We start from the raw sequence: 24,565 nt of genomic DNA on the forward strand, positions 1-24,565 counted from the left end.
AAAGATCTTTGAGCGAAATTTTGTTGTTCGGATAAAGCAATTTTAAGCAGGTAAATACTGGAGTTGGGTCCCATGTAAAATCATATCATGGACTCTGAGGCTTTAAATTGTACGCGCCCTTGCAAAATCTTTTAAGTATGGCATTGTTCCCAATATCCCGATTGACAATTAAGGCGATAGCAGATCGATATGAGTTGAGTGTCCCATATGCATTTATTCCTTCTAATCAGAAGGCAAGAAAATCCAGTAGCGACGATGTTGGGGGTTCGAAGGGCGAAATTTTCTTCTTCTGGCAGAGTTCCCACCACAGCTTAATTGGCCTCGCGTACTGCTTCAGAGTCGTGGGAGCGAGAGACGCCAGGATAACCCGCAAGGATGGAGTGGAAATTCCCTCTACTGCAAAGTTTTATGCTTACCCGATAGCTTGGCTACAACCAGGGTAAGGCTTCTCCACAGGGGATGGAATTCGCTAAAAGGAGAAGAGAGCAATGTTTTATTTGGCCCTAGAATAATTGATTCTGATGTTCGCAATTGGTCGAACAAGGGAAACCACGGTTGAGAAACCCAAAAAGGGAGAACTACAACCCCTTCTGCTTTGTCAACCTTTATCTTTTTTAAAGTTCTCAGGGCTAACGCAAATGGAGGAAAAGAATAAAAGTTTTCATTTTCCCAAGAACGTGTAAACGCGTCGACACTCTCAGCTTCTGGATCTAGAAACCATGAAATGAAACGAGAACATTTTGCATTAATATTAGAGGCAAAAAGGTCAATATCGAAGGCTCCAAGAAAACTGTTGATTTTCCTGAAGGCGCCTGGGGAAAGAGTTCACTGTTTCCTGCGAGATAATCCTCGATTCTCTATCAGCTTCAACATTGTCGGCCGATCTTATGTATGACGCTGAAATCCATAAATCTCGTTTCTCGCACCACTTCCAAATCTCCTTAGCTAGTTTAGCAAGCTTAGGGAACTGAATTCCGCCTTCTTGTTGATATAGCTCAAGGCTGTCGTATTGTCGACTCTTAACAAGATATCACACGATCTAGAATTCGCTGCAAAACATTTTAGAGCGTTGAATGCAGCTGTAAGCTCTAAAAAATTAATGCTTTCGCCTCTTTGATCGACACTCCACTGGCCACAAGTCGATCTTCCCTCAGAAAAGGTACCCCAGCCTGTCTTGGAAGCATCTGAAAAGATTTCGGAAGAAGATTTTTCGTCTCTGATTGGGTTACAGATTGAAGGATCAGTTATATTTTTGATTCGCCAATTTAGGTCTTCATGGAATTCCACAGGTAAGTGTGCAGACGCTTCAAAGTCGTCTTTATTGGCTTTGAGGGCTAAGAACTTGTATCTTTCCAAGCCTTTAACATACACTGGAACGTACTTCACGGCTGGTTACGATGAAACCAAAATTCCAATAAGATGAGCCAGATCTCTGATCTTGCAACAGTGCTTTTTTCCGAAGGAATGAGCTAATTTGAAAATTCTTTGTCTCTTCGTCTGGAAGACTCGTGGTAAAACTTCTCAAATCTAATACAAAACCTAAAAATTTTATTAATTGAACTGGAACGAAGTAAGATTTTTTAATGTTGATAATAAACCCAAGAGACTCTAACAATGACTTAGTCTCATCTACATTTCTTGCGCATTCAACTCTCGAATCTCCGAAAAGGAGGAAATCGTCCAGGTAATTTACTGAAAAGAAACCCTTAGATTTAAGATGAGCCGTCACCGGTTTCAAGATTTTGGTGAAAATAAATGGAGCTGAAAACAACCCAAAGGGAAGGACTTTAAACTCGTAGTGTTGTTGCTGAAATTGAAAACGAAGGTACTTTCTGTGGTCCGGGTGCACTAGGACTAGGAAATAAGCGTCCTCTAGATCTATTGAAGCTAGGAAACAACATGGAGACATAACGCGAATTACGGTTTTCCAATCTTCCAATTTAAAATGATCTGCTACGACAAACTGATTAAAACTCTTTAAATTCAATATGAATCTTTTTTCTCCATTAGATCTGTCAACTAAGAAAGAGGAAGAAAGAAATTTATCTTTGCAAGGTCTAACCTTTGCAATGGCCCCTTTTTTTAAATACTTATCACTCTTCTGTGAACAGTGCTTTTGGTCAGATAGTGATAATACAGGTTCGGGTAATGACTCGTATCCTGAAGGCTTCCTTGTAAAAGGAATTTTATATGCTTTTACAGTTTGAAGGACGAGCGCATTTGTGGTAATATTCTGCAACAAGGGGAGAAAATATTTTAATCTTCCTGCTACACTTACATTTAACGACGATCTAGTTGGTTCTGCTTGATTCTGTAATTGTTGTTGCTGCCGTTGTTTCGAGTCCAAGATTTCGCCGCCCCAGTCCTCTGAGTTAATTTTGTATAATTCTTCTTGGCTGGGGCCCGAAAGTGTAAATCCGTGGTGGTTTCTGGTCTGGACTGAACGTAGGATCCTTTGAACTTATTGTTATTTCTCTTCCGTGTGTATGAGTCTTGAGACAGCATCTCTTTGCCGGCTTTCTCCGACGTTTTGGCTGCTCTCAATCTGTCGCCGAAATCTTTACCTAGGAGGAAGGTGTCCGAGACGCTTTCCTCTATTAGAGTCTTTGCCGCATCAGACATATTGCTGCCCTGGGCCACGAAATATTTTCTGGTTTTTGATGCACAAAAGAAGGCGTCAGCGCATAAACATCCTGCGTCTCCGACTAAATTGATCACGCGACTAACGTCCAAGACCAAGGCGCCAGCCTCGTTCTTCTTTCCTGACATTAGCTCCGACAAGGCCAGACCAATGGCGCTCGATATTGACGCAATCTGTTCTTGGCTAACTTTTTTGTATTTGTCTCCTTTGACAACCCTTTTTGCACAATGATTGGCCATTGTTTCGCTAAAAACGAATGCGAAGGTGGACCTTCCACCTTTTGGTCCGGAACATCGCCTAACAGATCCATGATTTCGGGGTCAACAAGATTTTCTTTAATCTTTTCTGGCTCGACAGGCAATTGTTCTATTGTTTCTGGGAACTTACATGTTGGAGAAGCTTCTTTTGAGGGCGAATGTTCAGCGGTACGCTTTTTGACTCTCGGTGAGCGAGATCGAGATCTTTCGGAACTCGAATAATCAGCGGTCGAACCTCTAGGGTATCGCTCTTGCCGTCTGTTTTCTCGCTTTTTTAGATCACGATCTGACGTCCCTTTCGGGGTACGCTCTGCGTGTCTGATGGATCTTGAACCTCTTGAATCAGCGAAGGTAACACTCTGCTCACGACGATGATGACCGTCCGGCGAATACTGACGATAATGATGTTTTCTTCCCTTCGAGGTCCCTTTATATTCCGGAGAAAAATCACGCCTCCATTTTCTATTGTAAGAATTCTCCTTCATTGAACCGGAAATTGAACCTGAACGACGCGATTCCAAACTTCTATGACGCGACGCGAGCATTTTGAGTTTAGTTTCGGTACGCGCGTATTTTTCTTGTAAAACTTGCATCTGAGCAAGTAATTGAGCTTTTGTCGGTGAACTCGGTTGTTCAACGATCTTTTGGGATGGCGAATCGGCCATTTTTGAAAAATCTCGAACACAAATTAATAAAAGTTTTAGAAAGAATGATAACGCGTTCTGATCATAACCGCACAACAAAAACGAATGAAGATCGGGACATGGTAGTGGATGGAGCCCCTGTATGGCGGCAAACTATAAATTTCTTAAATTTTTTATCCTTTAAAATTTGTGATCATAACCGAGCAGCTGGCGCTACTACAAGTGATCTTGAGGACGAGACACTGAAGTATAATTTTAACATTCTTAAATATCTTTTAAACTGATTATTACTAAAATTGTCTTGAAATCTTTCGGATTCTTTTTTTTTATTTTTATTTTTGACATCTTTTGTAATGATTTGAAATCTTTTAAAATATACTCTTAAAATTAGTTTTTCTCTAAGTATTTCCATTTTAAGAATTTTTTTATTACCTTAAAACCTTTCAAAATCATTTTAAAAAACTCTCAATTTTATTTTGAAATTTTCAAAAATCTACATTTTGTTTTTAGTTCTTTTTAATTTTTGAATTATTCTTGAAATTTTTAAAAACCTTTAAATATTTCTTAAAATTATTCGATTTTTTCCTAAATATCCAAGCTCTTTTATGACAATCTTGGAAATCTTTTGGAATGTTTTGAAATTTTTGTTACTTTTAAAATTAATCTAGAAAAATGAAAAATCTTAAAATATTTACCCAGAAATCTTAAGACATTTTTTTATTCTCTTGAAACCTTTCAAAATTCTTTACAAACTTATGCATTTTTTCCGAAATCTTCAAAAATCTACATTTTGTTTTCTTGCAAAACTGAAAAATGTTGTTTTAAATCTTCTACATTTTTAACTGAAAATTTAGGACGGCTTTCAAATGTTTGAAAATGTTTATAAATATATTCTTAAAATTAATTTTTCTAAATAAAGAAACAGTTACAATTTTTCCTGGAATCTTAAAAAAAATAGTTATCTTAAAAACTTTTAAAATTCTTAAGAAGATTAAAAATTTTATTTAAAAATCTTTAAAAGACTACATTTTGTTTCAAAGTTTTTGAAATGTTTTCAAACTTTAAATGGTTTTTAATTATTTTAAAATCCTAATTCATTAAAAAAAATTATTGACCTTTACCCATAATTTTATTTTTCTCATTTCTTTAAAAATTTTAAAAAGTTTAAAAATTGTATATTGTGGTAGCAAAATGTTAACATAATTATTTCCCAATTTAAGAAAATGTTTAAAATTAAATTTTTCTCTTTTGGCCTGAATGTTTAAAAGTGTAGGAAATAAATTTGAAATTATTATTTTAAAAGCAGTTTAAACGTCCATAATTAAAATTCCTTATTTGGAAATTGCGATTTACAAAAGCCTAGAAAATTCAACTATTAGATTGAAAATTGAACTTCTTTGTTTAAGAATTTTTTTGTTTTGTTTGAAGGTTTATCGTTTTAGTTGAAAATTCATTTCTGGCTAAAAATGTTATTTTTTTTTTAGAATTATCTTTCTTAACTGAAAATTTGCTTTTTTTTACTTGAAAATGAAATTTTTGGTTCAAAACTTATATTTCTGAGTTCAAAACTCAATTGTTCTTCAGAAAACTTATCTTTCTGTTTATAAAATTCAACAATTTAGTAGAATTTTTTTCTTTTTTAACTAATACTTAGTTAATAAATTAATTTTTTTCCTTGAAGTATATCTTTTTTTTTGGAAAATTCATTTCGTTGGTTAAAAAAATATTTTTGTATTTAAAATTCATCATTTTATTTGAAAGTTCATCTCTTTGGTTAAAAAATATTTTTTTTTTCTTTAAAATCAACTTTTTAAACTGAAAATTGAACTACTTCATTTTTGGTTTTAAATGTACGTTTTTATTTGAAAATCGAACTATTTGGTTAAAAATTCATGTACTTTTTAAGAAATTCATCTTTTTAATAAAAAAGGAATCTTCTTTGTTGAAAATTCATCTTTTTTATTACAAATGTTATTATTTTGTTGAAAATTTAATTATTTAATTGGGAATTGGGGTTGTAATTTTTTTTCTTAAGTGAGACATTTTTCTTGGTTATAAATTCAACGACTTGATTTCAATTTGAACTTCATTGTTAAATAATTCATTTGTTGCTTGAAAATATATTATTTTAATTGAAAATTCATCTCTGGTTAAAAAATAATTTTTTGTTTGTTGGAAATCAGTTTTTCAACTGCAAATTGAATAATTCCATTTTTGGTAGAAATTTTGTTTTTTAGTTGAAAATTTAACAATCTGGTTAAAAATTCATGTATTTTGTTGAAAATTCATCTTCTGGTCGAAAATTAATCTTCTTGATTGAAAATCCATTTTTATTGTTGAAAATTCCACTACTTGCTTAAAAATTCATTATTTTTGTCGCAAGTCTTTTATCAATACAGAACTATCTATTATAACTAATTGAATCTTTTGTTTGCATTTAATTTTCTTAACTGAAAGTTTTACTATTACATTTTTGGTTAATAATTTAATTATTTTTTCGAAAATTACAGTATCTCTTGAAAAAATTATCTTGTTTTTTCGAAAATTAAATTGCTTACCTGCAAATTCGTCTTTTTGCATTGAAAACTCATCTCTTTTGTTAGAAAAGATCTTGGTTAAAAATTTAACTGTTTGTGATTAAAATAATTAATTTTTTGTTTGAAATTTCGACCATTTAGTTAAACTGTTTGGTTAAATGTTGAACTATTTTGTTGAAAATTCAACTCTTGTGCTCTATAGTTCAACTATTTGGTTGTAGTAATTTGGGTTTAAAAATCGAATTTTTTCTGAAACATTTGACTTTTTAACTTGAAAAATCAACTATTTAATTGAAAATTTGTTATTTTGGGTGGAAAATTAATTTTTTTAGATACAAATTTTACTGTCACATTTTTTATTAAAACAGTATAGTTTTTAATTGAAAATTTAATAATTCAATTGAACATTTATTTACTTTGTTTTAAATTCGTATTTTTTAGTAGAAAATTAATCTTTTTGTTTTGAAAACGCAGCTACTTGGAAAAAGTTGAAAATTTAAGAATTGGATAGAAAATTTAAGTATTTTGTTGTAAAATCGTCTTTTTTCCTAGAAAATTAATTTTCTTGGTTGAAAATTCAACTATTTGGTTAAAAGTTGAACTACTTTGTTATAATTTAATTTTAACTTAAAGATTTATCTCTTTGGTTAAAATTAGAAACATTTTCTTGAAAATTCGTTTTTTTGTTTGAGGATTAATTTTTATAACTAAATATTTTACTATCACATTTTTGATTACAAAATTATTGTTTTTTATTGAAAATTTTAGAATGTGACAGAAAGTGTATGCATTTTGTTGTAAATTCGTCTTTTTTGGTAGGAAATTAATCTTCTTTATTGTTGTGTTGACATTTTTGTCTCGAGTGCAAACGACTACTATCTTTATTAAAACCCGTTGATATCTTTTAGCTTATCATCATTAATCGAAAGTTTCCTATCCCAGCATATTCTTAGGTTTCCCCCACGTAATATTTTTTTTAATTTACTTGAGTTAATTAACTTCAAACAATTTTGATTATAGTTGTAAATAAAAAACTAATGGACTTGTTATTCTATTTTTATTCGTGAACCAAACGTCACTTTTGATTAATATTGTTTGGCAAATTTTAAAGGCTTGCTTTAAAGAATAATCCTCGTTATCCAATTGGGAATTATCTTCAATTTAATGGATGCAATGCACCACTAAGGGGGGCTTTGCCACTTTAGTCTGCTGTGCTTTAAAAGAATAAATTGAAACTCTTTTTATTTTTAGTTCACTGAATCTAAACAGGATGCTAACATTTTATTTATAGCATCACTTAGAGGCCGCCCATAGAATACGTTAACAATTTTAAGCTATTTTGACAAAAGAAAATTGAATTTTCAAAAAAAAAAAAATATTTAAATTGGAACCAAAGAGGTAAATCTCAAAACAATATGAATTTTTAATCAAATTGTTATATTTTCAATCGAAAATATGCATTTTTCAACAAGAAAATTAATATTCTACCAAAAAACGCGATTTTTAAACAAAATGCATGCATTTTCAAAAAAAAAAGTTGTTAATTTTGAAGCCAAAAAGACAATTTAACAAAAAGGTTGAATTTTCAACCCAAAAATATGACTTTAACAAAAAAGTTAATTTTCATAAAAATAGTTTAATTTTTCACCAAATAGTTTAATTTAAACTAAAAATATGAATTTTCAACAAAAAAAACGTCAACAAAATATTTAATTTAATTATATTTAATTCTATAAAATTTAATTTAATTTAGTAAATCTTCAACATAAAAGAATGAAGTTTCAGTCAAGAAGATTAATTTTCCACTAAAAAAAAAACAAATTTTTAATAAAATTCATTAATTTTTCATTAGATAAGATCAATTTTTAAACAAAAATATAAATTCTAAACTAAAAATATAATAATTACATTGTTATTTGCATTTTTAATCAAAAGGGATGGATTTCCAATTCAGTAGATTAATTTCAGATCAAACAAAAAAAAATTTCAACAAGAGTTTATCCTAAAAGATTATTTTTTAATCTCAAAGATTAATTTTCTAACAATGGAATATTTAAATTCTTAACCAAGGAAGTGAATTTTCAACAAAGAAATGCATTTTTCAACAAGAAGGTTAATATTATACTAAAAAACATAAATTTTCAACTAAAATGGTGAATCTAAAAAAATAACTTAAAAAAAAAGGATTTCATCCGAAAAGATCATTTTTTAAGACAGAACGCTAATTTTCTAACCATGAAAAAGTTAGATTTGCCAAAAATCGTTTAATTTTTAACCAAATATTTTAATGTTCTACTAAATTGTTGAATCCTTAATCAAAACAGATTAATTTAGAACCAAAAAGGTGCATTTTCAAACGAAAAGAATGAATTTTCAAACAATAAGACTAATTTTCTACAAAAAAACGAATGTTTAACAAAATACATGAATTTTCAACTAGAGAATATCAGTTTTCAATAAAAAATATCATTTTTCAACAGAAACAAAAAAATTAAATTTCAAATAAAATGATGAACCTTTGAAAAAAAATTCAAGATAGTTTTTTCAACCCAAAAGATGATTTTTTAACCCAAAAGATTAATTTTATAAAAATGGAGTGGTTAAATTTTCAAGCAAGTAGATGAATATAGAACAAAATAAAATTAATTTTTACAAAATAGTTTCATTTTCCCCTTAGAAATTATTTATTTTTTATTTTTATTGAAATATTTAAAAAAACGTGCGCACCTTGTGTTCGGGTAAAACTTTTGAGAATCGGAAATGAATTTGAAAATGAAAAATAAAATTCTCAAAATATCCTCGTTGAGTCACGACCTCTTCTATCCAAATGTTGTAATACATTTCCATTTTCATCGTAATCTTCTCTATCGACATCTTCCGACAAAATTAAATTTTTCTCAACCTCGGAATTTCTGGGTGACATACTTTTTGGACTGTTGAATTAATTCCATAGGCCGTTTTATGCTTGCAGAAGCATCAGCAGTTTCATTGTCTGAAAAAAGTTGAAAAAGTAACATTTTTAAATGATTATAACACCAGCAATTTTTAAAATAAGTGAAATAGGTTTGCATTATGATTTAGGGGGTTTGCATAAATTACGTAATTTTTCTCCTGAATTTTGAAACCACTTTCGTTTGGTCCGTAAATTTCGTAAATTTTTTAGGGGTCGTCCAAAATAAGGTACAATAATGTAATAATTAATATTTTAACCAAGGAAAGATTTTCATTTAAAATTTTTAAAAAACCACCCAAAATGTTGAATTTTCAATCCAGAAAGAAGAGGTTTCCGTAAAAGTGGTATTTTCTGCAGAAAAAGACGGATCCTTAACAAAATATATAAATTTTTAACCAATTAGTTGCATTTTCAACCAAGCAGAATAATTTTATACTGAAAAAGACGAATTTTCCATAAATAACATAAATTATTAAGTAGATAGTTGCGAATTTTTGAACTAGAAAAAATTAATTTTGAACTAAAACTGGAATATATTTAAAATTTACAATTAAAAATCTTCATGTTCAATGAAAAAAAAACGAATTTTCAACAGAGCAGTTCAATTTTCAACCAAAAAGATGAATTTTTGACTAAAATTATTAATCATGCATCAAATAAATGAACTTTTAAAGAAGTAGTTGAACTTTCAACCGTTAAATATGTATGAATTTTCAACAAAAATATACTACATAGTTGATATTTCTACAAAAAAATATTTTATTTTAAATAAAAAAACAGTTGAATTTAACCAAAAAGACAAATTGTCAGCAAAAGACATACATATTAACCAGTTATATGAGTTTTCAATAAGGACGATTAATTTTCTACTAAAAAAGACCGGTCGAATTTTTAAAATAAAAAAGTTAATTTTTTAACAAAAAATAGAATTTAGTTAAATTTTTCTGCAAAAAATTAATTTCCAATTTAAAAATTAAATTTTCTACAAAATCGTTAAATTTCCAATAAAAAGGTTCATTTTAAACTAAATTGTTAAAATTTTAATAAAATAGTTAAATTTACAGTTTGAAAAATTCTTTTTTCCATAAAAAAACGAATTCTCAATCAAAGACTTGAATTCTCAACAAACAAACAGAATTTTTAACAAAGTAATACATTTTCAAAAAATTGTTGATTTTTCTACCAAGAGGATAATTTTTATAAAAAATACCCAAATTAAGAATCTTCTAATAAAAAATGGGGTTTTAACAAATTAGTTCATTTTTCGACCAAACAGTGAAATTCTCTAGAAAAATTGGTCTATTTTCTACCAAGCTATTGCAATTTTTAGACAAAAAATATTAAATTCTGAGCAAGCGAAATGAATTTATAACCAAAAGAGGGTTTTTTTATCAAGAAAGAAAACAAATGTCGACCGAATTGTTGAATTTTCAACAAAAAAATTAATTTGCAGCAAAACAGTTTAATTTTCTACCAAAATAATGGAATTTTCAACTCAGAATCCAGGGTAATTCACTTGTTATGCATGTAATTCGAAGTAATTTAGGTAATCCAAGTAATTAACTTGTAATCTCGAGAATAGTTTTATACTATTTAGTTGAAAATTTGTTGCTTTTTTTGTTGAAAAGTAATTTTATTAACTGAAAATTCAACTATTTAGTTCAAAATTAATATATATATGAAAATGAACAATTTTTTTAAAATGTAATTTTTTGTTTGACAATTCAAATGTTTTGTTGAAAAGACAAAGCCGTCATTTTGGGTTATAAATTCAACTATTTTGGTAGAAAACTCATTTTATTGGTTAAAAATTTAACTATATTGCAGAAAAATCGTTTTTTGGATCGAAAGTAATTTTTTCAGCAGAAAATTTAACTATTTTGTTAAAAAAATTTTATTTCTTGTTGTTAAAAATTAATTTTATTGATTGCGTATATAACTAATCCATTTTTGGGTAAATGTTCCTTGTTTAGTTGGAAATTCGTCTTTTCGGCCGAAATTAATTTTCTTTGTTAAAAATTCATGTTTTTTTGTTGAAAATTCAACTATAAATTGGTTGAAAATTAATCTTTGTTGAAATTTATACAATTTTTTTTTTAATATTCATTCGGTTGAAAAGTCGAGAAATTTTCATAGAAATTTTCACTGTTAGTTAAAAAATAATCTGCTTTGAAAAAAATTTTGTTCAAATTCATTTTTTTGGTGGAAGATTTTTCATTTTAGTTGAAAATTCGTCTTTTACGGTTGAAAATAAATCTTCTTTGTTCAAAGTTCTTATTTTTTGATAAACTGTTTTTGTTAAAATAATTCTTTTTAATTGAAAACGTAACTGTTCCATTTTTAGTTGGAAATTCAACTATTTGGTTCGAAATGCATGTATTTTGTTCAAAATTCGTATTTTTTTGTATAAACTTATTCTTTTTGTTGAAAATTTGTGTTTTATTTGTCGTTGAAAATTAATTTCCTTAACGCAAAATTTAATTCCATGTTTAGTGGTAAATTTTTCTTTTTAATTGAAAATTCATCTGTTGGGTTGAAAATTGGATTATTTTGTTAAAACTGCATTTTATTAAAAAATAACGTTTAATAATATAAATATAAATATAAATATAATATAATATATATTTATAAATATAAATATAATAAATAATTCTTGGTAAAAAAATCTGCTCACTTTCGGGTTCATTCTCATCGCGCGCGGCTCGCTGGCCTCGCAAGTTTGAGCGCGCCTAGAGCGCGCGACTGTGGTTTCACGCGCTTCGCGCACGACAGTATATTTATCTCGCGCTTCGTGCTCGATAATGTATTTACCTCGCGCTACGCGCTCGACTTTTCTGCATAAACTATTTAAAACTAAAGGTAAAAGTATCGACAACAGTTTTAATGATTGTGAATTTTTTTGTTAAAGCTCCTTCGGCTTTACCGAACACATTCTCATCGCGTATCTCGTGCTTCGCACTCGAGTTTATCCCCGCATGATTTAAATTAAAGTCAGATTTCAGGAATTCTTTAGGTCGCGGATGACAAATTCAGGCTAAAAATGGACGAATTCTGAATGGGGGATCCAATATGACGGAATAAAATGCAAAAAGTCAATTGACTTGAGTGGCAAGAAGTACTAACGGGGTTTTTAGGTTGCTGTTGACAAATTCTGCTCAAAATAGAACAATTCAAATTGGTGGATCCAATATGGCAAAATAAAATGTAAAAAGTCACGTGATTTGAATGAAAATCAGTACCTATCTCATCTCTGAAAATACTAAGGAGTTTTTAGGTCGCTCATGACAACTCCGTAGCCAAAATTTAGAAATTCATAATGCGGATCCAATATGCTGAAATAAATTGCATAAAGTCAGGTGATTTAAATCAAAGTCAGTAGTGATGTTTTTTGAGGTCGCTGGTGATGAATCTGGGATAAAAATAGAAAAACTCAAAATGGTGGTTCCAATATGGCAGGATAAATTGAAAAAAGTCATGTGATATAAGTGAAAGGAAGTACTAAAGGCTTTTTAGGTCGCTGATGAAAAATTTGTAGTCAAAATTGCGAAATTCTGAAGGCGGAATGAAATGGAAAAAGTCACGTGATTTAAATTAAAATCAGTACTAAGGTTTTTTTAGGTCGCGGTCTGGTAAGAAGACTTGAACTGAAAAGAATTTTGAAATTCTGATTTCAGCGTAAACATAAACATTTTTCTATCCTATTTAAAACCTGATTCTTCCACCGACCTCTAATCCGCTAGAGAGTAATACATTTTTCAGAAATTTAATTCCCTGCAGTTTTCATAGCGGTCGCAACGACTCTCTGAAATATTTTGTGTTCCCGAAACAGGAAAAATATTGAAATTTATTTAATTTCTTCCAGTTCCTTAAAAAATATCTATAATTAATTGTTTTTAATTACGTAAAGTAGGATCTATTTCAAATTTAATGAATTCCTTCCATTTCATCAAAAAAATATTTTAAGTGAAGTATAGATTTCAATTGAATTTAATTCCCACTCGTACCTTCGGAGGATATCGGTTTGAAAATATTTTAAATCCTTTTTTCTGGAATATAAGTTTAGAAGTTTCAATTTTCATGAATCTTATGAATAAGATTTTTCATATCTTTAAATAAAGAAAAATATAATTAAATATAATATACTTTCTAAATCTATAAGCTATAAATTAAGTGAAAGGTGGAAAATATATACACATGAAGTAATAATAATAATAAATTAATAAATAGGTGAAAGCCAAGATAAAAACAAAACGAAAATGAATTGATAATACTACATGAATAAATAATTTAGTAGATAATGAATTAATGGATAATAATTAAGCTACACTACAAAATATACTATTATTTATTTATATCAATGAAAAACTTCGAGGTTTTCATTTTATTGACCTTGACAACGGATTTTCGTGTTTTTCAATTCAATTCACTACTGGTCTGTGAATTTTTTCGAGGTGCATTGAAGGGGATTGATTTTTTCTGATATCTATTTCACCAACGGTTTAGTAGACGACCGGAAAAATCAGATATTCAAGTGAATTACAAAATTCAAAATGGCGGTCCCAATATGGCACACTAAAATAAAAAAAGTCACAATTGAGAAAATTCAAAATCCAGCTTGGCGGACTAAAGTGAAAAAAGTCTCGTGATTTAAGTGAAAGGAAGCACTAAGGGGTTTTTTTTTAGGTCGCTGATGATGAATTTGGGACCAAAATATAAAAATTTTAAATTGCGGTTTCAATATGGCGGAATAAAATGCAAAAAGTCACGTGATTTGAATGAAAGTCATTACTAAGAGATTTTTAGGTCGCTGATGATGAATTTTGGGTCTAAATTGGGATATTCAGATGGCGGATGCAATATGACGGACTAAAATGCAAAGTCACGTGATTTGAATGAAAGTCAGTACTCATGGGGTGTTCAGGTCACTGATGAGAAATCTGTCCTCGAAATTTTGAAACTCTGAATGGCGGACCAAAAAGCAAATAGTCCACCAGTTAAGTGGTTAAGGAAGGAAATATGTTGAAGATTTGAAATTTGCTTAGGTCAGAGTTGACTGTTGTTAAGTGGCAGTGCCTTTTATGAAAGTGCTCTGATTTGCCTACTATGACGCATATGATACGATGAACGTACGTCGCATCTCCGGTGACATTGCTAGTGTCAATTTGATGATTCTTTTTTTTGTGTCACTAATCTGTCACGAAGTTGCACGTAGGTGGAAAATGTAAAATTGGCCAAGATGTTGATTTTCTTGAAAAAATCAGTATCAGCCGGATTACAAGGTCAATTTTCATTACAAAGGGAACACGTGTGCCATAGATTGCTCCTCAGTAGGTCGCTATTAATCTATGAGGGTCCTACTGACAGTCAGCATGTCGTGTTATTATTATACGAGAGGAAAAATCACATCGTGTCTCGAATTGCCCATCTCTCTACATATGTGTATGACACGTTCGAGGCCTCAATGAGAAGTAAAGAGGAAATACCACAGGGTCGAAATCACGGTTGGGTAAGATACTTTTTTTAAGTAGCTCGTTACAGTTATGTTTTTTGATGAAGTAACTTCAAGTTCTCTTGAAACTACTTAAAATTTAATTTGTCGAGCTGAAAATTTAACTAGAGTCAAACCTGGATTTAATGACAATTTTGGGACTGAGCGTAACTTTAAATCCAGAGTCTCGTAAATGTTTTGCCTCTCTCCTGTTTTTTCTCTTTCTAGTTTCTCTCTCTATTTTGTGAGGCTTGAGTGAGCGCCGCATTTCCTCCCGCAGCTCCTCTCACCAATCCTCACCACGTGGCTTCAATTCTCGGAAATATTAAATGGAGGATCACTAAATCCAGGTTTGACTGCATTTAATTTTTAGTGAAAAATTTTCTTATTATCGTTTTTCCGGTTGAAAATTAAGAATGCTGTCTGAAAATGTATCTTTTTGTTTGAGAACTTAACGATTTTGTTGAAAATTCAACTATTTGGTTGAAAATTTTAGTACTTTGTTAAAAATTCGTCTTCTCTGACAGAAAATTAATTTTCTTCGTTGAAAGTGTAACTCCTTTATTGAAATACTTTGTCAAAAATTCATTTTCGGTTGGAAATGGAGCGTTTTAGTAAAACATGGTTTGGTTGCAAATTGAACTATTTTCTTGAAAATTAGTTTTTTGATTAATAATCAAATTAATTTTTTAACTGAAAATTTAACTAAATTTTTGGTGAAAATTTATGTAGTTTTTTTTGAAATTTCATTATATTGTTAACAATTTTAAAATCTTTCTTGTAAATTCATCTTTTTGGTTAAGAACTTAACTATTTTGTTCACAATTCAGGTATTTTAAAAAAAATCATCCTCTTTGCCAGAAAATTCAAGTATTTTGTTAAAAATTTGTCTTCTCTGTCAAAAAATTAATCTTCTTGGCTGAAAGTTTAGCTACTTAATTGAATTATTTTTTCAAAAATCAATTTTCGGTTGAAAATGGAGCCTTTAATCAAAAATGATTTGGTTAAAAATTGATCTATTTTCCTGAAAATTAGTTTTTTTTTATTAATAATATAATTAATTTTTTGTAATGAAAATTTAACTACATTTTTTGTGAAAATTCTTCTTCTTTGGTAAAAAATTAATCTTCTTGGTTGAAAGTGAAACTAATTGATTGAAGAACTTCATTAAAAATTAAGTTTTGGTTGGAAATCCATTATTTTTGTTGAGAATTGTTTGCTTGAAAACTCTGTTTTCTTTGGTTTGGGATAAAGTGGACTTTTTGAACTGAAAATTGAACTATTTCATCTTTGGTGAAAATTTTCTTTCTTTGTTGAAAATTAATGTATTTTGTTGAATTTTTTCTTTCTTGACAGAATAATAGGAATCTTGTTCGAAAATCAACTTTTCTTAGGTTGAGAACTTACCTATTTTGTCGACAATTTATGTATTTTGTTAAAAAATCTTCTCTATCAGAAAATTAATCTTCTTGGTTGAAAGTTTCACTACTTAATTGAACTATTTTATTAAAAAATAATTTTTCGGTTGGAAATGTATTATTTTAGTTGAAAATGGTTTGTTTGAAAATGTAACTACTTTCCTACAAATTCATTTTTCTTTGATTAGTAATAAAGTTAAGTTTTTAAATTTAAAATTGAACTATTTAATTTTTGGTTTAAATTAGTCCTTTTTAGTTGAAAATGAATGTATTTTGTTAAAAGTTCTTCTTCTCTGTCAGAAAAATAATGTTTTTGGTTGAAAATTTTCTAATTAAAATAAATTAGTTAAATCTTCTACCAATGAGATGAATTTTCAAACAAAAAAATTAATTTTCCTGCCTGAAGATTAACATTATAGCAAAAAACACGACATAATAAACAAAATAATTCATTTTCAAGGAAAATTTTGAAGCTAAAAGGACGAATTATCTACAAAATGGTTGAATTTTCTAATCGAAACCATAATTTTTTTAAACAAAAAATTACATTTTCAACCTATAGTTTAATTTTATACACAATGGTTGAATCCTCAGCCATACCAGTTTAATTAAGAACCAAACAGTAGCATTTTTATGAAAAAAATGATTTTTTAACAAAATATATCAATTTTCAGCTAGAAAAGGTAAAATTTTTATAAAAATACGAAGAGATGAATTTCCAACTAAAAAGTTGTCTGTAAAAAAAAATAATTTCAACAGAAGAGTGCAATGCAAAAGATAATTTTTTAACGCAGACGATTAATTTTCTAAACATAAAATAATTATATTTTCAACCAAAGAGGTGAACCTTATATTTAAAAAATGGATTTTCTAGCAATTTCTAGAAAAATATCAATTTTGAATAAAAAATGAAGAGATGGATTTTCAACTAAAATGAAGACTCATACAAAAATTAATTTTGATAAAAAGAGTTCAACCAAAAAGGTGTTTTTTTTTTACCCAGAAGATAAATTTTCTAAAAATGAAATAGTTAAATTTTCATCCAGGGTAATAAATCTTCAACAACAAAAAAATAAATTTTCCAAAAATAAGATTATTATTCGAGAAAAAAGCACGAACTTTAAACAACATAACATTTTTATTTTTGAACAAAAATGTTGAATTTTAAAGCCAAAAAGGATGAATTATTTACAAAACGGTTGACTTTTCAACCAAAAAATATTATTTTCTAACAAAAAAGTTAATTTTCAACAGAATAGTTTAAATTTATAATCGTCGAATCATCAACCAAACCAGAATAATTTAGAACCAAACAGTAGAATTTTTGCGCAAAAAATACGATTTTTTAACTAAATATATCAATTTTCAATACAAAAAAAAAACATAAAGATGAATTTTGAACTAAAATGAAGATTCTTGAAAAAAATGAATTTTTAACAAAATAGTTCAACCCAAAAGATGTTTTTCTTTTAGCCAGAAGAATAATTTTCTAAAAATGGAATAGTTAAATTTGCAACCGATGATTCTACAGCGACAAAAATGAATGTTTGACCAAGTAGTCACATTTTCAACAAAATAATAACATTTTCAACCAAATACTAAAATTGTTAATCAAACGAGATAAATTCCGAACCAAAAATATAATAGTATTCAACCAAAAATAGTTGATTTTTCTTGTTGTGTTCTAATAATTTAGTTCGCATGTAAGCGAAACCCCGAGAAAATGGGGGGAAAAAGGTATGTTTCTTAAAAGCAGAGAAAAGAAGAATTCTTTCAAATTTATCACCAGGAAATACACTCAATGCTATCTAATTTCGTATCATTACTTCCAAACACCCCCCCCCCCCCCCCCCCCCCCCCCCTATACCCGTAGTTCTTTGACTAACCCCACCCCTCTCCCTCAAATTGGTAACGTAGTTTATGTACGGGCCCTTATCAGTAGCACAAAAAAATATTTTATCTTAATTCTAATTTCTATAGCTCGTCTTAGGTTTAAAAAAATAGAATTTCATGGATAATGTGTAGATCTGGAGAAGTAATGACATGCGACGTGATAAGAGTGGACTTCACTTAAAGTTTGTTCATAGTTGTATTGACGAAAGTCGTTGTAAAGATATACACCATATTTGTGATAGTGATAGTATATCGGACCACATACGTACTCTACATGTAACATCAATGTGTAGTAGGTAGTTATTCAATTGACAGAGCCTCCTCGTCTTCTGACATAGTTCAGTCGAAGGCGAACTTGGGATGATCCAACATCTTCTGCCAGTGTAAAAAATAGTCATTCACATCACCCACGTCAATTTTATCAGTTCCCAGTTCAAAATTGAATTGTGAATTCCAAAAAAGAACAAATTTAATTCCTTCCCTCACAGAAACTTGGAAACAATTGGCATCAATCTAGCAGTTTCTGATTGATACGGAAGATCCTTCTGCATCTTTTATTTACTTTTCATCCTGTGTGCTAAAATGATGATCGTAAAAGTGACTGTGAAAATAATTTTGTAGTTTAAAAAGAAAAACTTGTGGTGAATGGTTTGGGTGTCAAATAATTCAAATTGTTGTTACGATTGTTGCAATATTTTCTCGGAAAGTAAATATTGCACTTGAGGACATCTAACTGCCTTGATCTAATGGTCCGAGAAGGACGATGTCATCGGGATAACATTGAAATGGCAGCTGATCTGTTCCCCAATGGGTCCCTAAAGGCTGCAACTGACAGGTAATAAAAAACGAGTTATCATTAAATGATAATATGATCTATTGATCTATTTTCAAAAGATATAAGAGCCAAATAAGCAGAATCAATCCACAATCTTTTGATCTGATGATAGTAATCGAGATGAACAATATAGATTATTAGGGGTCGTCCATCTATTGCGCAACGCTTTTTTTCGACGATTTTTGGAACCTCCAAAGTTTTATATATGTGCAAAAATTATTGCAACATGCTTGCAGGGTGGCTGCTGAGTCGGAAACCCCCGTGAAATGAGAGTGCGTTTATTTTTTGACCGGAAATTTAAAAAATGTTAGAAAAAAATCTATCCAATCACTAGAAATATAAAGGAAGTTGGATTTCAACTTTTTTCAGTGGTTAATTTAATTTTTAAGTTTTTCCATTATAAAATCATTCAGTTCACAATGGGCAATAATTCTAAAATCTTTTATTTAAACAATTTTCTATTTTAGTTCTTCATTTTTAAGCGTGTATTTTCAATTGAAAGAACTTTAAATTTTATTTTTTAGAACTTAACAAATTGCAAATTAAAAGCGTTTGACATTGACATTTGTTGTAAAAAAAGTTTTAAGTTGATTAACTTTAAATATAAATTACTTAATGATTTTTAAATTGTAAAATGAACTGATTTTAAAGACGATTGTGAAGCTGTTCAAAATTAAAAAAGTTACATAATTTAATCTTAAAAATTAAACGGCCTAAATTCGAAAGTCATAATAGATAAACAAATGTAAACATCCGATTGAAACTTCGTAAGCTACACATTTTCAATTTGAAAATAATTTCAAATAAATAGACTTATAATTAAACCCTTTTAGTAAATGGCAAATTCTGTTTTAATATAAAATATTCAATTTTAAACCCATTAAATAAAACAATGTAGTTAAGAAAAAGAACAAGTTTTAAATATTTAGCAATATTTAAAAACTTAAAACAAATTGTAGATTTTTGAAGATTTTGAAACAATGTTTTGATTTTTTTCGAAATTTTAAGATAATAATAAAATTTTCTTAAGATTCCGGATAAAATTTTCAATAATTTTTGTTTCTGATAAACTAATTTTAAGAGAATATTTGAAAATTTTTCCAAAATTGCCAAAAAAGAATCCGCGAGTTCTAAATCAATCGTATCAATTTTTCAGGATTTAAAAAAATTTTTTAAATGTCATCACAATAAAGATATTTAAAAGTTTTGGAAAGGTTACAAAAATAATTTTAAATTAAAAAAGATTCGAATTTTTTTTAAGTGTAAATTTTTAAAGCATTTGAAACCAAGTTTTGAAGCTTCTTAACGATTTTAAAAGGTACCATGATAATAAACAAATTTTCTTAAGATTCCTGGGAATATTTCTAATTATTATTATTTTTAAGATCATTTTAAGAAAATATTTGAAAATATTTCAAGAATAAAATTAATTTTTTAATTTACATACTGATACAAATTTAACAATTAATAACTTGGAAAAACTTCGAGTAAGTTTAAGAGATATTTAAAACGTTTGAAAAGATTGAAAAATAATTTTAATCGTGAAAATTATTTTTAAAAATTTAAACAAAATGTAGATTTTTGAAGATTTCGAAGTAAAAAAATTTAAAACAATTCGAAAAGTTTCGAAAGAAAAAAAAATTATTAGGATTCTTAGGAAAATTGAAAATGATGAATGATTTTAATTTTGAAAAATTAATTTCGAGAGAATATTTAACAAGATTTCCAAAGATATCCAATATTGTCAAAAAAGAATCGTCAAAATTTTAAAGCAATAGTTTCAATTTTGCAGGTTTGAAATAAAATCGAAAAAACGGTCTATTTTTTGAGCTTTTGACATTAATTTTGAAGCTTCTTAAGGATTTTGTAAGGTTCCATTCTAATAAACCAATTTTATTAATATTCCTGGGACAATTTAAAATAAGCTTTCATTTTGAAAAAATTATTTTAAGAGAATATTTAAAAAGTTTTCAAACCAAAAAGGAATTTTGATCTACAAATAAAAAATAAACAATTAATAATTTGTAACGACTTATAATAAAAATAATGTAGCTTCTAATTTAAGAAGTATTTTGTTTAGAAAAGAAATTTGTAATCGTTCTATTTTTAATATTTCTGACTGACATTTGGGTCAATCTATTTCTTGAATATCAGAGTTGTAGGTGGGTCTAGCGATTTTGATAAAACTTTGTTAAACTTTAGTGTTGAATAAGAGAAGTTTATGGTTAAAATTTTTTTCAACATTTTTTTAAATTCAGGGAGTTACAGGATTTTGAATTTTGAAACCCGACTTTTTTGATTTTTGAATTTGATTTTAAATTTTAATAGTTTTTGCAGGTGTAGCATACAATTTGTAGGCATTCCAAATACAATTCAAGATCTACAAGATTCAAAAAGAGGCTAATAAATAAAAAAATAAAATTTTTATTTCAATTTTTCGCTCAAAGGCTTACTTTAAATTTTTTATTCAATATGAATATTTCGATTTCTTATAATTTCCTGTTTCGATTCAAGAAAAAAAATTGACAAATTTTTATTACTAAGCTTTACTGGTAGCATCACTTAACAATAATTAAGATAATGTTTAGTTTTTCGGCTTTCGAAAATCCACAAAGTACATTTGTTTATATAAATTGTTTATAAAATTAACAAATAACATTTAATGACGAATTTTTATGTCAATAGACACAATAATATCTAATGATACATATTTCTGACTTAATACTACATCTTGTCGAAAAAAGCAAGTAACTTTATCGCCAAAACATTACTTTAAAAATCTGCCCGCTCCGCGGGCACATTCTCATCGCGCGCTATGCCCATGGCTCGCTTCACTCGCAAGTTTGAGCGCGCCTAGGGCGCGAGACGGTTGAATCTCGCGCTTCGCGCTCGAACATGATTACACCTCGCAATTCGCGCTCGGATATTTATTCTTTGCATTTGGAATGCTTGAAAAAAACGTTATCAAAAAGATCTCTCTTAGATGGCAGTATTTATCTGCGTCTTCATATTCTGAATTGTCTACTTAATTAAGTATAGTCAAAGATTAAATTTCTCAAAGCTCTGTTGGCTTTGAGGTACACATTCTCATCGTGACACTCGCACTACGCGGTCGATTTCCGACAGACATTTGTAAACAGGCTTTGTTGGATTTTTTTCTCGTAACTTTCGTCGTTTTTCCACACATTTTTTTTTTATTTTATTTTTTTCAACGTAATTTTTCACGAATAAAACAAAAAGTAGGCGTCCTATCAAGAGGTGATTCTTAATAAAGTTGTAGATCTTTTTTGGGATAACTAGTTTTGTTAATTCATCTTTTTTCGTATCCTACACAGTTTATCCACAAAATGGAATTTTTTATTTTCCATTATTTTTTGTGCAATCAAAATTTGAATTTTCGATTTTTGAAGAAAATTCAAAAATTTGTTATGATAATCTTTTAGAGCTTTTAAAAATAAATGTTTTTCTTCTCTTGACTTTTTTTCGTATCGTGCGTTTTTCGGCTTCAAATTTTGATTTTCGGCTGGTTAAAAAATTTTGAAAACGCTATAACTCTGAGAATTTTCATTTTATCGAAAAAAGTCATTAGGATAAATTTTTTGTTCTTTTTAATACTATAAATATCCGTATATAGAATTTTCAAATTCAGAAAAAAGTGGTCTCAAAAATTTTCAAAATGCGCTCACTTTTTGAATTTTTATCAAAAATGTCTGGTTACCGAACTCGTCCTTTCTTTTAGGACCTAAAAAAAGTGCGCCAAAGATGAATTTGATTCGTTAATTTTTTCGAGAGTTATCGTGTTTACGGACGGACAGGCAGCCAGACAGACGCCAATCGTGAAAACCTGATTTTCGGATTCAGGGGGTCTTGAAACGTGGAGATCCGTTGAAAAAGTGTGATGTCAAATTTCCGACAATCCTAATACTTTCTCAATCATAAATTATGAGAATGTAAAAAGGAACAATCGATAATGTTCATTATTTATTATAATTTGCTTATAATAAACAGTTAAATAAAAGACACTTCAATATTTAATGCGTATAAAAGAGAATAATTTAAATATAAATTTAAATTTGTTTAAATTTGTTATGGTTTAAATTTGAAATTGATTTAACTTTATAGATTTCAAATTGAAAATTCTTCAATTTTGAACGGTAAAATGACAAGGTTGATTTATTTTTTCAAATTCTTTTAATTTTTCATACGTAACATATTTCCTTATAAAAAAAAATCCATAGCGGAAAGTATTTGGAGCAATTACGTTACGCATGACGAAGACATTTTTTTACGAGTTGTGTGGGGGAGAGCAGAGATAAAAATGGGCAAAATAGTATATTATATACCAAGGGCAAAAAGAGGGACTTTGTGAACGAGTGTGTGTTTTTAGTACGAGTCGTATGCGAGCCAGGACGAGTCGTAGACAAGTCATTTTATTCACAATCATTTTATTTATTTATTTATTTTTATCTTTGGTTTTTCAAGTTTTCTTCTACCATCTTTAAAAGAGGACGAGTTATAAAGTCTGTTTGCACATTTTTGTTTTCGTGGACACTTTGTATTGCTTTTGTGATAAGAGTTTTAGGGCCACGTGGGGTATGCAAGAGATATTTGCTTCTGTGTTTTCTGTACGACGGTAAAATTCTTTAATAGTCGCTATTACTGAATGAGTTAATAAGCAATTGACCCTCGACCGAGTGGCCAAAGGTTCCATTGATGATGGCTCCTATTAAGCTAAGCTTAAGGGACAAAGGCTTAATTTTCCAAATTATATGCAAATTTTTTAGTTCAGGAAAATCTACTTTTTCATTCAATGCAATTAGAGTGATTTGAAAGGATTGCAACAAATTTTAAAGGATTTTAAGATATTTCAAAGGATCACAACATTTTTAGGGAATTTAACGAAATTTGAAAGATATTTAGGGATTTCAAGAGATTTCGAGGGATTTCAAAAGATCTCAGGTCATTGAAAAAGTTTAAGGGCATTTCAAACGATTTTTAATTTTTAAAAGGTATTTTACAAGCTTTTAAGGCATTTCTAGGTGTTCGAACTTTTGGATTTCAAAAGAATCTGTATTATCATCAGAGGTAGTTATTATGAACCATTGTAAATGTCATTCCACAATCTGTGAAAGTAGAAATCAAAACCATCAATCATGTTAACTCTTCAAATCACAGAAAATAATTAACGTCATTTTTGACTGAATTGAAAATAAATTAAAAATATATTAAAATTCAATTTTTCGGAAAAAGGATCTTCCCACTACGCTCCACTTAGAAAACTAACCACAGAACTTGCGATTGCCTGTCGGGTGCTTTTCCATATGGAGCTGTGTGAGAAGATCTTTTTTCAGAAAAATATCATTTTAAAAATCCTGGATTGATAAAACTCAATAAGAAAATCCAACTACTATTTATGGTTTAAAGTACATTTTTGTTTGTTTGAAAAGTCTAATATTATATTTTTAGTTCGGAATTTATCTTGCTTGGTTAAAAATTATTCTACTGTTTGATTGAAAATTTAATTACTTTGTAGAAAATTCAACTATTTTTTTAAAGTTATTTTTTATTGGTTGAAGATTCATCTTTTTGGTGGAAAATTTTATTATTTTGTTCAAAGTTCATTTGATTTTTGGTTTAAAATTAACATTTTTCTTAAAGGTTCACCAATATATTTGAAAATGTAACTATTATTTTAAAAACTTGTTTTTTCTCAGAATTAATTTTTTTTTAACTTAAAACGTACGAGGGTAGTTCAATAAGTCCTTAGAATGAAGTATAAAAACAATTTTTGTTGGGAAAATTTTTTTTTATTTTTCAACATAATCTCCTTAGAGCTCTATACACTTGGTCAATCGCTTTTCAAGTTTTTTTAATCCTTCAGAAAAGTGCGTTTTCGGAA

The 24,565-nt window shown here is 28.7% G+C and overlaps 1 protein-coding gene across 2 annotated transcripts in view; it reads left to right on the forward strand.

Annotated features, from left to right (window-relative positions):
• Positions 1-18,193: 18,193 nt before the first annotated feature.
• Positions 18,194-24,565, forward strand: part of LOC117176992 (serine/threonine-protein kinase OSR1) — an 86,991-nt gene continuing 80,619 nt past the window's right edge. For both annotated transcript variants that reach the window (XM_033367432.1, XM_033367433.1), the window contains exon 1: positions 18,194-18,666. In XM_033367432.1, the coding sequence (XP_033223323.1) occupies positions 18,578-18,666 (89 nt within the window). In that variant the 5' untranslated portion in view covers positions 18,194-18,577. The remainder of the gene's footprint in view (positions 18,667-24,565) is intronic.

Source organism: Belonocnema kinseyi, chromosome 7 (genome assembly GCF_010883055.1).
Source record: "Belonocnema kinseyi isolate 2016_QV_RU_SX_M_011 chromosome 7, B_treatae_v1, whole genome shotgun sequence".
Classification (NCBI taxonomy): domain Eukaryota; kingdom Metazoa; phylum Arthropoda; class Insecta; order Hymenoptera; family Cynipidae; genus Belonocnema; species Belonocnema kinseyi.